This window comes from Argentina silus (genome assembly GCF_951799395.1).
Source record: "Argentina silus genome assembly, chromosome: X".
Classification (NCBI taxonomy): Eukaryota; Metazoa; Chordata; class Actinopteri; order Argentiniformes; family Argentinidae; genus Argentina; species Argentina silus.
Genome location: NC_139653.1, coordinates 29,054,421 through 29,067,474, shown reverse-complemented (window position 1 = coordinate 29,067,474; position 13,054 = coordinate 29,054,421). Strand labels below are relative to the sequence as shown.

The window sequence follows — 13,054 nt, the reverse complement described above, 5'->3', positions numbered from 1 at the left end:
TCCAAAAGTATCTTTGGTAAAACACTCATCAAATATGTTCAAAATTGACTTCAACACAACAGTTCCAAGAATATGTGCTGAAGCTCTGCACGTACATTTGGCACGTAAAGCACAGATCCACACACTTAAGGTGGGTGCACAAGGAAATGAGAATAGACCCCTATGTGACAGACTCTCATGTTCATCACGCCATCCACATTCTCACACCGCACTAGAGATGCATGGTCTTCCATATAGTGTATGGGTTGCAAAGGTTTCATCTTAATAAGCATTAAGGTTAACTTTGGATTAACTTTGGTTAACTTTGGATATGATCTGAGCATTGTCATTGTGTTCTCGCTTATACAGAAACTTTTGTGCATGTACATGCATTTATAAACAGCATTTTAGAAGATATATTTGTCTTGTGTCATCCTCATGTTGCATTTACATGTAGATATTTTGAAGTAGCATTGCAATGAACAATCTTGAAGTGTCCACTTTTTTCAATTTCTGTGAACTGTCTCTCATAGTCCTGCAGAGTGAAGTATGTATCTATTTGATTATTACTTTTATTTAATGAAATTATTTGGTGTTTACTGGCTGGTTCTCATCCACTCCCGTGTGTGGGCTGCTCTTTGTCAGCTTGTTTCTGCCTCTTTACCTGTGTGGAAGTCTTAGATTAGTGTCAGGTGCCTCAAGAAGTAGGTTAAAGAAACACATTTATGATAATAGTTTCACTACAAAGTGGGCAAGTCCAGGTTCCATTTAATATGTAGACTAGAATGATGAATGGTTCCTGTTGATCAAACAGTTTCTTCAGTACAAATGTTTGCATACACATGGTAATCTCATCATAGCTATACAGTACTTCAAATTGAATAGAGAGCCATCACATCTGGTAAGCCACTGAAGAGCACTACACCCAAGCTTGCTGTTTACAGTAAAATTAGATAATTATGCACAGGTCAGGTCAAGGAGTATATTGTAGTTCGAAACTACAGCTCAGATGGGAAAAACTATTTGAGAAAAGGGGTTAACTTGATTTCATAATTGCATAGTAAAAAACATATCATAATTAGACTTTTTCCTTCACTTTAACTATGTTTAAAGTGAAGGAAAAATTAATTTATTCTATTTTTGTAAACATCTTTAATTCTTCTTTGATGCCACAAATGCAACTTAGCCATGTTTTGAAGTCTACATCCATTTGATACTGACCTTTCAGTGTGTATTCGGTTTTACACATTTCATATCTGACGTGCAATCTGCTACAATTTCATGTTGCCCTTTAACACCCCAGTGTTACCCCAACATAAATGGTACATATCTGGTCCCCTCTGTTTAACAGGCATTTTTATATTTCTCTTCATAGAGTATCTTCCATGAGACTGAATTTGGCAGATTAGTTTTAGTCATATTTGTCATACCTTTAGTATGCTGTTGCTAAGAGCACAGGTTCAGGGGATGATTCTCAAAGGCCGGAGAAACTGTGTGACATACTGTATAGGAATGTATAGGGTCAGAACAACTTTGTACATTTATTTTCATTTGAGTCATTGAGAGGTGTAAATTGTTCTGGCCCCAAGTAACATCTCAGCAATTCTGTAGTGAAGCTGCTGTGCATTTGTGCATCAACATTGAATTGCACACTGTAGGAAACACACTTTCACACAGTGAAATAAACAGTAAACCTTAAGGTCCTTGGTTGGCTAGGGCTAGATGGTAGATAAGCTATCTGTTGGACTGTGTTTCTTTGTACATCTGGCCTGCTGTCCTGCACAGCAGATTGAGAGAAAGTGACACTTAAAACCAAATGATGCTGACATTTCTATAAGCCGGGGGAGAGAGATTATTTTAATACAAAAATGAATAAAAAATGTTGGTGATAAAATGTTTATTCTGATGTATAACCCTTGCCAGATGCACCCAGACCCTGGACAAAGAAATGGCGTAAGAATCTGTGTCTCACTCACCAATGCCGTCTCACAAGTAGACTTCTCATGCTGCGTTAAATATCCCATGCTTCTTCTCTGCGCCCGCTTCATCTCATCTTCATTTTCCTCATCTTTTCTTTCATTGTCTTTCTGAGGCACTCCCTTTTTTAGATTCTGATTTTCTGCACATTTTCTTGAATGCAGTTTTTTCCTTACTAATTATCTTCCAATCTTCACAATCAGAGAGTGAAAAATAAACAATGGAGCAAATAAAAAGAGAATCATCTGCCTCTTGATATGGAGTTGGAGGGTATAGAGAGATTTCATCATTAGTTGTTGTTCAAGGGATAGTTCACCCAAATTACAGTTTGTTTGATGGATCCTTAATAAAAACTCTGCATGGATTGTGGAGCAATAGTGTTTAAAATTAATAGCTCCCCATCAATGTTGCAATTGGCTATGGTGTTAGCATATTGATTTCTTCTGGCCGGTACGGCCAGTCTGTTGCCAAATCGTAGCTCGGGGAGACAGATTTAATGTGTAGCTCCTTTAATTACCTTGAAACTAGTTCATGGGTCAGGAGAAAGCATTATCCTTAGTTTAGATTTACCACTAATAACATACGCTAACTTTAGCCACTGCTAACCAAAAACAACATTGAGAGTGAATGGGGCAAGTAAACTAATTTCCAAATATGTGGCCAAAGTAACTTTAAACTAAGTCTACTTACCTCATTCACTCCCATTGTTTTTTGTTAGCAATGGCCAAGTTAGCTTATGTTAACAAGGCGTGCATTAAAAAATCAGAACCATGAATTAGTGTCTCCAGGCCCAGATTACTTTCAAGATAATGAACCATCTAAATGTGCTTTTAAATGTGACTTAAGTATCCCTTTTATGTGCATTTTTTTTAAAAATACTGGCCAGTTCTACCAAAGTTCTCTCCCAACATTTCCCATTCAAGCGAGTAAAAAACTCCTATGGCAGTGGCAGCGGAGGGTGCACATCACATAAGGAGAGTAAGGAGAGAATAAATGGGGGTAATAGATCTTAAAGGCTAAAATTGTCATCACAGTTAATGAAAGTGTGCCTTATCTGAACTTTTATTTTCGTAAATTCTCGGTCCACTGATATTGAAATATAGACAATGTCATACTAAGACTTTCGTTTCTATATTGGACCAGACTTTTGGTGGCAAAAACATGCTAGCACTAGGTTAAGTGACACTGAGCACAGCTCTTTTACCAATTCCTGACTAAAGGGAATATTGTAAACATTTTGTATTTGCATCATATTAACCATATGTACTGTCTTTGAACGAAGTCAAATTGCCATTCGATATGTATAGATCATTTTAGAAACTGATCTTTTAGGCAAAGCTCCATTGGACCCCACAATTTTTCTCCTTACTCTCTGCGCCCATGCCTCTACAAATTATTAAGCTTTGAACTTGTGTGAGTTCTCGTGTATATACAGTAGGTTCTCTGCTTCTACTTCTGAGGCAAGATAGTGTGACTGTTGCGCATGTTCAGTACTTGGACAGTTTTGGTAGTTGGAGAAGTATTTCCTGACATCCCCGAAGCCATCCAAACCATCCAAGGCATCCAATCTACCCGAACAGCTTTGGCAGATGCCATCTTTGTTGGATAGACCCCCTGTCTTCTGTGGTTTTCTGAGTGGATACACAGTTATCTAGGGGCTGGAGAGGGTGCCAGGGTGCTTTGACTGGCAGCAGTTTTTTCTTTGTCTCATGCTCTTACTCCTTCAGAACTGCATCACCGATACCACCATTCTAATAATGTTCATAACTAATAACTCATTCTTAACTGAAACATCATTCTTAAATGTTGACTGGTGGTGCAGGTCTCTATGAGTGAGCCCACAGACCAGTGTGTGTACCACCTAGTGTAAGTGTTTGGTTCATATGTCGTTGTCTTCATACTGCAACCACCAATCAAGAAGAGAGAAGAGCCTGCTCAGGCTCCCCTCTTCTCTTACCTCCCACTGTCTGTCTTGTCTCTCTGTCTGCCTGTCCATCACACTCTCTATGTCTATTATCTGTATGATATCTGTGATGCAATGTTTAAAACACACATCTGTTATTTGAAAATGCAAACCCAGGATCGATTCTGGAGTAGAACACACTTTGAGGTAAGGTGATCTAAGTCTGACCTTTATCGTCTGTCATTTCCTTGCTGCAGCTCTGTTTTTGGCGCATCTCTGTATCCTTTGGTTCACCAGGGGCTCTATTGGTCTATGACACCATATTGATCATGATCTGTGTTGACAGTGCTTCCCATATTTAGAGACCAACTTTCACAGTGATACACAAATGAATGGCACTTTCTGATGGTCTTATTCTGCTGTTGACGCCTTTATTTGATAGAAAAAAAGCCTAGGTCTATTTATTATCTATTGACAGCAACTTGCACAAAATGTATTAGTTTGATCGTAATGGAGTAAAAACTGAGGTAACGCTTTACATTAAGTTGCCCCTATACCTGTGTAGTAACATTGTAATAACTGTCGTGTCAACATTGAAATTACCAATGTAATAGCATGAACAATAATAACAAAGTTGTTACTAGTGTAATTACATAGTTACTACACAGGTATAGAGAAAACATATTGTAAAGTGTGTCCAAAACAGATTATACCACAGTATTTGGTCAGCAAAAGATATTTGAGACTATTCTCCTCTCTATGCGTGTTTCTGTATGTTTGTGCACTTTGTTTTGCAGGATTCCAGTCAGATTGGGTTGCTAAAGGAACTCCTGGATCTTCAGAAAGACATGGTGGTGATGCTACTGTCTCTACTTGAAGGTAAAATGTTCCTTATCATCCCCTCCCATTCCACAATTGCTGTTTTCTCTCTACATACTTCTCAACCCCTTTCTCCTTTTTCTTTGCACGCAGGCAACATTGTGAATGGCACCATTGCCAGACAGATGGTAGACATGTTGGTGGAGTCATCTAGCAATGTGGAGATGATCCTCAAATTCTTTGACATGTTCCTCAAGCTGAAGGACATTGTTGTGTCAGACGCTTTCCGTGATTACGTGACCGATCCCCGTGGGCTCATCTCCAAGAAGGACTTCTCCAAGGCTATGGACAGCCAAAAGCAGTATTCGCTCTCTGAGATCCAGTTCCTCCTCTCATGCTCAGAGGCCGATGAGAACGAGATGATCAACTTTGAAGAGTTTGCTGATCGTTTCCAGGAGCCAGCAAAGGACATCGGCTTCAACATCGCAGTGCTGCTGACCAACTTGTCTGAGCACGTGCCCCACGACACAAGGCTACAGAACTTCCTGGAACAGGCAGAGAGTGTGCTTAACTACTTCCGCCCCTTCCTGGGCCGCATTGAGATCATGGGTGCCAGCCGGAAAATTGAGCGCATATACTTTGAGATCAGCGAGGCCAACCGGAACCAGTGGGAGATGCCTCAGGTCAGAGAATCCAAACGACAGTTCATCTTTGATGTGGTCAATGAGGGTGGAGAGAGTGAGAAGATGGAGCTCTTTGTCAACTTCTGCGAGGACACCATATTTGAGATGAACATCGCCTCGCAGATCTCTGAGCAGGATGAAGAAGGAGGAGAAGAGGATGATGTCGAAGAAGAGGAGGAAGGTGGAGGAGGTGAAGTAGATGGTGGAGATGGGGACGAGGCCAACGGAGAAGAGAAGCCTCCTGAGTCTAGCTCAGCATTTGCCGACTTCCTGAAGAGTGTGATCAACTTCTTCAACCTGTTTACCTTCCGTAACCTGCGGAGGCGCTACCGCAAGCTGAGGAAGATGACAGTGAAGGAGATGGTGGTGGGACTGGCCACCTTCATCTACACCATCCTGATGGGCATCCTGCACTTCATCTACAGTGTGTGTAAGGGTTTCTTTATGCTCATCTGGAGCACACTGTTCGGAGGGGGCCTGGTGGAGGAGGCTAAGAAGATGACTGTGACTGAGATCCTGGCCAGTATGCCAGATCCCACACAGGATGAGGTTCACGGGGACCTGCCCCCTGAGCCAGGGGCCGGAGAGGTACAGGAAACAGATGGAGGGGCAGACCACATGGATGCAGGTGGAGGAGAGGAGGAGGAGGAGGACAGAGAGGAGAAGGAGGGAGGTCGAATGCCTGGTTTAGATACTCCTGGGGGGCTTGGGGACTTTGGAGAGACTGCTGCTGTTGAGCCCCCCACCCCAGAGGGCACTCCACTGCTCAAGAGAAGACTGGTTAGATGACACTTATTTTTATCATTTTTGTCAGAAAAGTCCTATGTAGATTAAAGGGGCAGTTCATTCTATTTTAAGTTTTAGCTAGTGTTTTGGCTTCATCCAGTCTTTAAATCCATAGGGTAGTTATTGAGCAATGTTTCTCTTGATTAGCATTTCTAACTTGAAATAGGGTGAACTAATCCTCTAACCAGATCAATTGAACTGTGTCTACAGTGTGTGTGCCAGTGATTGATAGTACCTGTTGTGTTACAGTTGGTGGTTTCAGGGGAAGAGGGGGAGGAGGGAGGAGAAGGAGGAGAGCCAGAGCCAGAGGAGGAAACACCCCAAGAGCCTGAGAAGGCTGAGTGAGTTTTCTTTTTCTCTCATCATTCTATTCTGTCTCACCATAGAGAGAGATACTAGTTGTACGGTATATGTTATACAAGTGTATCTCCCATGTCTGTATCTCCATCAGCACTGAGAATGGAGAGAAGGTAGAAAAGGAGACTGAGCCTGAGGTAAAGGAGGAGGAACCTGAGGTGAAAGAGGAGAAAGTGAAGACCAAGGCCAAGAAAGACAAGAAACCTGCTGAGGAGGGCTTTGAGCTCTGGAATGAGCTGGAGGTCCAGAGAAACAAATTCATGGTAATGATTCCTCTTGGCAATATAGTTTAGTATATTTTTCTTCCAGTGTAGGAGAAATTGATAATTGGTTTCTATCATATGTTTCTATCAGCCTGTTTTTTATATTAGCCATTAGTTTACATTAATTGGGAGACACAATATGTGTGTGCCAGACTTGAAGCCTTAGTAAAATGGCCTTCTCTGTCCACACAGAACTATCTGTCTCGGAACTTCTACAACCTGCGTTTTCTGGCACTGTTCATCGCCTTCGCCCTCAACTTTATCCTGCTCTTCTACAAGGTCATCACTAGCAGAATGTCTTCTGGTTCCCACTCTCTCTCTATGTCTCCTTATTGAGCTGCTATTCACAACAGAACCCATGTTAACATCCAGTAAATGTCTATCCTTTTTCTCTGTGTCTGTCTCCCTATACCCTCCAGGTGTCAGACAGCCCTCAAGGCGATGAGGAGTTTGAGGGCTCAGCCATGTTTGAGGCATCTGGGTTCTTTGAAGGCTCTGGGGTTGAGGAGGAGGGGTCTGGAATGGAGGACATGGGAGGAGGTGATGATGATGATGATGATGATGATGAGGGCCCTGTTTATTTCTTCTTGGAGGAGAGCACAGGCTACATGCAGCCTGCCCTGTCCTTCCTAGCTATCCTGCACACTGTCATTGCCTTCCTCTGCATCATTGGCTACAACTGCCTCAAGGTACAAGGCTGTGTTCTAATCTACAGGGATCACTACAGGAGTGTGTGACTTATTTCTAGTGTGTGTGCAAGCACGTGTTTATGGGTATGAACTATTGAGTGTCTATGCCCACCCCCCCTAGGTCCCTCTGGTCATCTTCAAGAGAGAAAAGGAGCTGGCGAGGAAGCTGGAGTTTGATGGTCTTTACGTAACTGAGCAGCCTGAGGACGATGACATCAAGGGCCAATGGGACAGACTGGTGCTCAACACCCCGTAAGACACTGTCACATCTGTTAGTCAGGGAGATGCTCTGGTATTCACCTGTGGTTCTGTTTTATCATTATGTACTGCATACTGTAAGTTGTATCAAGGGTCACATGGATAACCAAATAATAGCACTGGGTCTCAACCCTTTGAATGACCCAACTCATACTCAAAGCCTGTTCTCAAGTGTTTTTCTATTCCATGCACAGCTCATTCCCAAACAACTACTGGGACAAGTTTGTGAAGAGAAAGGTATGTGGCTTCCACAATGATGCTTTTTAGTATCGTAAAAGTGGAGTGCATGCCTTTATCGTGTGTGTGTGTGTGTGTGTGTGTGTGTGTGTGTGTGTGTGTGTGTGTGTGTGTGTGTGTGTGTGTGTGTGTGTGTGTGTGTGTGTGTGTGTAGGTGCTTGACAGGTACGGAGACATCTATGGCAGAGAGAGGATTGCAGAGCTGCTTGGTATGGACCTGGCCTCTCTGGACGTCAGTGCACAGACACATGAGAAGAAGCCTGAGCCAGACAGCTCCATGTTCAGCTGGTACAGAAACTCCGAACTATCTGCAGAAAACATGTGTGACAAACACACAAACAGATAAACGCATACAAACAAATAAACATGATCCTCTCTCCATAGGATTACTTCAATTGACATCAAATACCAGATCTGGAAGTTTGGGGTCATTTTCACTGACAATGTGAGTAAAGGAAAAAATAAATAGGTTTGAGTACGTATGTGCTATAAGCGGTCACCTGACACCAGTTTATGGTAATTATTAACTACTGTAATTGACTCTGTTTTCTCCTTAGACGTTCCTCTATCTGGTGTGGTATACGGTGATGTCTCTGTTGGGCCACTACAACAACTTCTTCTTTGCCTGTCACTTAGTGGACATTGCCATGGGTGTCAAAACTTTGCGTACCATCCTGTCCTCTGTCACCCACAATGGCAAACAGGTACGTTATGCACAGCTATAGTAGTTAATGTCAATGTCACCTACTGGTGAAATTAAGGTGATTTGGAATCATGCTCTTGTGATGGATAGTCCTGCCTGTGACTTGTAAGCCTAAATGATGCCCTCAGTCTATAAGGATGCCATCTTGGTCTAATGGTATGCACTTGGGCTTGGTATATGGGAAACCCGGGTTCGATCCTCACTGTTTACAGTGATGGCTAACAATGCTTCTAATACAAATATGGAGGAAAACTAGAGCATCTTATTATGTCAGTAACCTCCACTATTGATAGTCAGTATGAGTGTAAAAATAACTAGAGATCCCCCCCTCCCCATCTCTCTATCAGCTGATGATGACAGTGGGCCTGTTGGCTGTGGTGGTGTACCTCTACACCGTGGTGGCCTTTAACTTCTTCCGCAAGTTCTACAACAAGAGTGAGGATGAGGACGAGCCGGACATGAAGTGTGATGACATGATGACTGTGAGTGAAGAACAGAGATCTGACTGTGCCTGTGCTCCTGTGTTTGTACCTAAAATAGTAGGATGTACCTGTAAAATGACCTGGGAACATGCCACGTGTGAGTGAAAGACCTACCTCCTCTTTCTGTCTGCCAGTGTTACCTGTTCCATATGTACGTGGGTGTGCGTGCTGGCGGGGGTATAGGAGACGAGATTGAGGACCCAGCCGGGGATGAGTACGAGCTCTATCGTGTGGTCTTTGACATCACCTTCTTCTTCTTCGTCATTGTCATCCTGCTGGCTATTATCCAGGGTAAGGTGACTCCATCTCTCCGGCTTTAAGATATCATTATCAGGGATGTAGTGGAGGGTAAATGCACATAAATGGTTCACCATCTTGTTCATGGTGACTAGCCATAAACCAACTTTTATGAAAAACTGCCGATTTTAACATCAGCAATTACCATTTTCATTTTCTCCCATGTCCAACGTTGACCCAACTTTTTATTTTCTACCACTACTTCCCTGGTCATTGGGGGCTGTTGTGAACTTCATAGAGACTGATGTGGATTATGTAGGTTTATGTGGACTAGTGAGGGCTGATGTGGGTGTTTTGCAGGTCTGATCATTGATGCCTTTGGAGAGTTGAGAGATCAACAGGAGCAGGTCAGAGAGGACATGGAGGTAAGAAGTCTCTCACTAGGGTAGGATTATCAGATGAAACACTGGCCTTAGATTTTGACGAGTGCCTCTTTTATTTATTCTAAATTACCTTTTTTCACCAGACTAAGTGCTTCATCTGTGGGATCGGGAGTGACTACTTTGACACAACTCCGCATGGCTTTGAGACACACACCTTGGAAGAACACAACTTAGCCAACTACATGTAAGTTACCTCAACAGATGTCATGGTCTGCTAGTGTCTGTGGGATCATGCTTACCTTTTATTTGTCATACTGAAATTCTGATAGTGTTATATTAATATGCTGTCTGTCCTCTCCCTGCAGGTTCTTCTTGATGTATCTAATCAATAAAGATGAAACTGAGCATACAGGACAGGTTTGTTTTTCTACTTGTCCATTTGTATGTGTGTCTGTCTGTCTGTCTGTCTGTCTGTCTGTCTGTCTGTCTGTCTGTCTGTCTGTCTGTCTGTCTGTCTGTCTGTCTGTCTGCCTGCTTCTCTCTGTCTGTCTATGATTCTATTTTTTATTTTAGCATCTTAAAAACTGTAACTTCATTTTTACTGTCACTGTCTTCCGGTAACATACCATTTCTCCCTCTCATCACTTCTTTACTTCTTTCCTGCCTTTTCTTATTCTGTCTGTCCTATTAGGAGTCGTATGTGTGGAAGATGTACCAAGAGCGAAGCTGGGACTTCTTCCCTGCTGGAGACTGTTTCAGGAAACAGTATGAGGATCAGCTGGGCTAATGTGCCACATTGTGTATGGGGGGGGTGTGTGTGTGTGTGTGTGTGTGTGTGTGTGTGTGTGTGTGTGTGTGTGTGTGTGTGTGTGTGTGTGTGTGCGTGTGCGTGTGCGTGTGCGTGTGCGTGTGCGTGTGCGTGTGTGTGTGTGTGTGTGTGTGTGCGTGTGTGTGAGTGAGAGAAAGAGAGAGCGAGAGAGAGAGAAGTGGGAAAGATAGAGAAAGAAAGGAAGAATTAATGAGAGATAGAAGGTATCAGAGAGTAGATATGTTTTATAGTTCTTGCTCTGCACATTTCTCTCTGATCTCTTCATGACACACACTCTAAAAGCACACCATTGTACCCCCAGAAACAGTATTTTGATCAATATGGTATGTTTGAGAGACTGAACAAGTATGAACAAAAGAGAGAGCAAGTCTTAGGATGTTTAAATCCTGTAAATACACTTCATGGCCCTTTTCTGTGTGAAAATATAAATCCTCTAGAATGTAAACTGGAAACACTTCCATCACTTAACTAAACCACACATGCATACACACACACAAACGCACACACACACACACACACACACACACACACACACACACAACACACACAGCGTTGACTCTCATTCAGTCTGTGTTGCTGTAGAGCTGAACACATAATAGTGCCTACCAATCATGGTAAAGTAACATGCTTCATGATTAAGTAATTCAAGTAGTGCTGGTTTTATTATTATTTTTATGCCATTGATGTACATGTGAATGCCACTTGATTTTTGTTTGTACTTATTTTTTGGTAATTTGCTATTTCTGTAAAAGGCTTTTAGAAAGTGCTTGAAAACAAGCAATGTGGGCGAGTGCAACTCAAAACAGTTCCTCTTCTGTCCCCCAGAGGGCAGCCACACACCCTAGGCCTCCCTGTCTCTCTCTCTGTCCCTGGCTCTCTCAAGATCTGATCATTCATGTTCACAGGAACATGGTCATTGATGATCAGTCTTGTATACTAAAGGAACATGCTTTTGTGAGTGACAGGTTGTTTGTCTTTATTATATTATCAATAGTGATTACATTCTGAAGTTTGCACTCTGAAGTCTTATGATGCATCCCTGCCTGAATGTGATCCCTTATTTAAAGTACTGTTTCTGTACCACAGATGACACAGTGCTAATGTTCACACAGAGGGGGATGTCAGGGTTATTTATTTGATATTTATGCACTCCAACCTATTGAAGACAACTCTTTTAGCCCTGTTGTATTGATGGGCTACAGTCTATTTTATGACACCTTATGCACAGGTTTTTTCAGTGCATTGATAAGTAATTAATGTATTTCATGTATACATTGTGGCCATAAGTGTCTGTATAACTGAATAAGTACTGGGCTGCTTAGAGGAAATTGCATTATTTAAACAACATAAATACATATATGTTTTTCTTTAAACGGGCAATCTGGGATTCAAACAACAATAAAGCGATTACCCGGCCACTTTTTTCGGTAAAGAGCAGAGGGATAGGGCTGGAGAAATGTAACCGCTCTCAACTACACAGATGGAGCTACAGTATGGATGCAAGGGCTGACCATCCATGAGATCAAAATGATAGTTTTAACCATGATTTGAAGCTATACAATGTTTGTGTACAATGACGTTGTTTACAAACTATGGAGTAAAACAAGCTTACATGTTGGGTTCTGATGGGGTAAGACCGTTTAACTAAGCATGTGAGGCATTTATTAGTTACATTCTAGGAATCTACAAGCATAAATGGCTATATATCATTTAAAAGTGGATGTACCTATCCCAGATTTCCCCTTTAAAGCTGGAAATTGAAGACAGTCTACGTTGCTTTGTTCAAAGTGAATAAATGCTGTATTTGTACCTTTTTTGAAAAAACAAATAAGGGTGAAAATGAGAATGCTGACCATGTCCAGTTTGCAGTCAGAAGTACAGACTAGCTTTTGTGTTTTTAGCAGGTTAGATTTTTATGATAGTTATTTTTAGGAAAACTGTGCATATCAATTATTTTTCTCTATCAAGAAAGTCATGTCTGATATGTTGATCTCAGACAGTACATGCGTCCTAAGAAAGTTACACTTGCATGTGTAAACAAACTACATACATACACTCTCTCTCTCTTTCTATCTTGAGTTGGATGTTATTATTACTCAGTGTGTCAGAAGGAGAATGCCTGTCAGTGTATAGGTTTGCAGAGGACCCTGAGGTGTGTAATCACTGGTGTCTGTTATACACAGAAGGCCATAGTATGGAGCTGAACAAAGATCATCTATTTACAACTGACTGCTTTTCCTCTGACTGAATCCTGTTTTTCAATACAGATTAAACAGATTATTTTAAGATGACATGGCATCTTCTTTCTCATTGTTGTGTGTGTGTGTGTGTGTGTGTGTGTGTGTGTGTGTGTGTGTGTGTGTGTGTGTGTGTGTGTGTGTGTGTGTGTGTGTGTGTGTGTGTGAATAGATTACCTTGCTTTACCTGTCATACCCTTGACCAGAACAGCCTAGAGTGTTAGTATAATTT

At 41.9% G+C, this 13,054-nt stretch overlaps 1 protein-coding gene across 1 annotated transcript in view; it reads left to right on the top strand.

The window, feature by feature from the left end:
• ryr1b (ryanodine receptor 1b (skeletal)) overlaps positions 1–10,562 on the top strand; it is a gene marked incomplete at its 5' end in the record, with an annotated part of 88,100 nt that extends 77,538 nt beyond the window's left edge. Inside the window, 19 exons of the mRNA XM_083695879.1 lie at positions 1,903–1,932; positions 4,037–4,066; positions 4,657–4,738; positions 4,832–6,141; positions 6,397–6,488; positions 6,599–6,767; positions 6,960–7,046; positions 7,187–7,456; positions 7,578–7,708; positions 7,909–7,951; positions 8,106–8,239; positions 8,336–8,396; positions 8,509–8,655; positions 9,002–9,136; positions 9,271–9,427; positions 9,734–9,798; positions 9,900–10,000; positions 10,122–10,173; positions 10,448–10,562. Of these exons, the coding sequence (XP_083552005.1) occupies positions 1,903–1,932; positions 4,037–4,066; positions 4,657–4,738; positions 4,832–6,141; positions 6,397–6,488; positions 6,599–6,767; positions 6,960–7,046; positions 7,187–7,456; positions 7,578–7,708; positions 7,909–7,951; positions 8,106–8,239; positions 8,336–8,396; positions 8,509–8,655; positions 9,002–9,136; positions 9,271–9,427; positions 9,734–9,798; positions 9,900–10,000; positions 10,122–10,173; positions 10,448–10,543 (3,192 nt within the window). The 3' untranslated portion in view covers positions 10,544–10,562. The remainder of the gene's footprint in view (positions 1–1,902; positions 1,933–4,036; positions 4,067–4,656; positions 4,739–4,831; positions 6,142–6,396; positions 6,489–6,598; positions 6,768–6,959; positions 7,047–7,186; positions 7,457–7,577; positions 7,709–7,908; positions 7,952–8,105; positions 8,240–8,335; positions 8,397–8,508; positions 8,656–9,001; positions 9,137–9,270; positions 9,428–9,733; positions 9,799–9,899; positions 10,001–10,121; positions 10,174–10,447) is intronic.
• Positions 10,563–13,054: the final 2,492 nt, after the last annotated feature.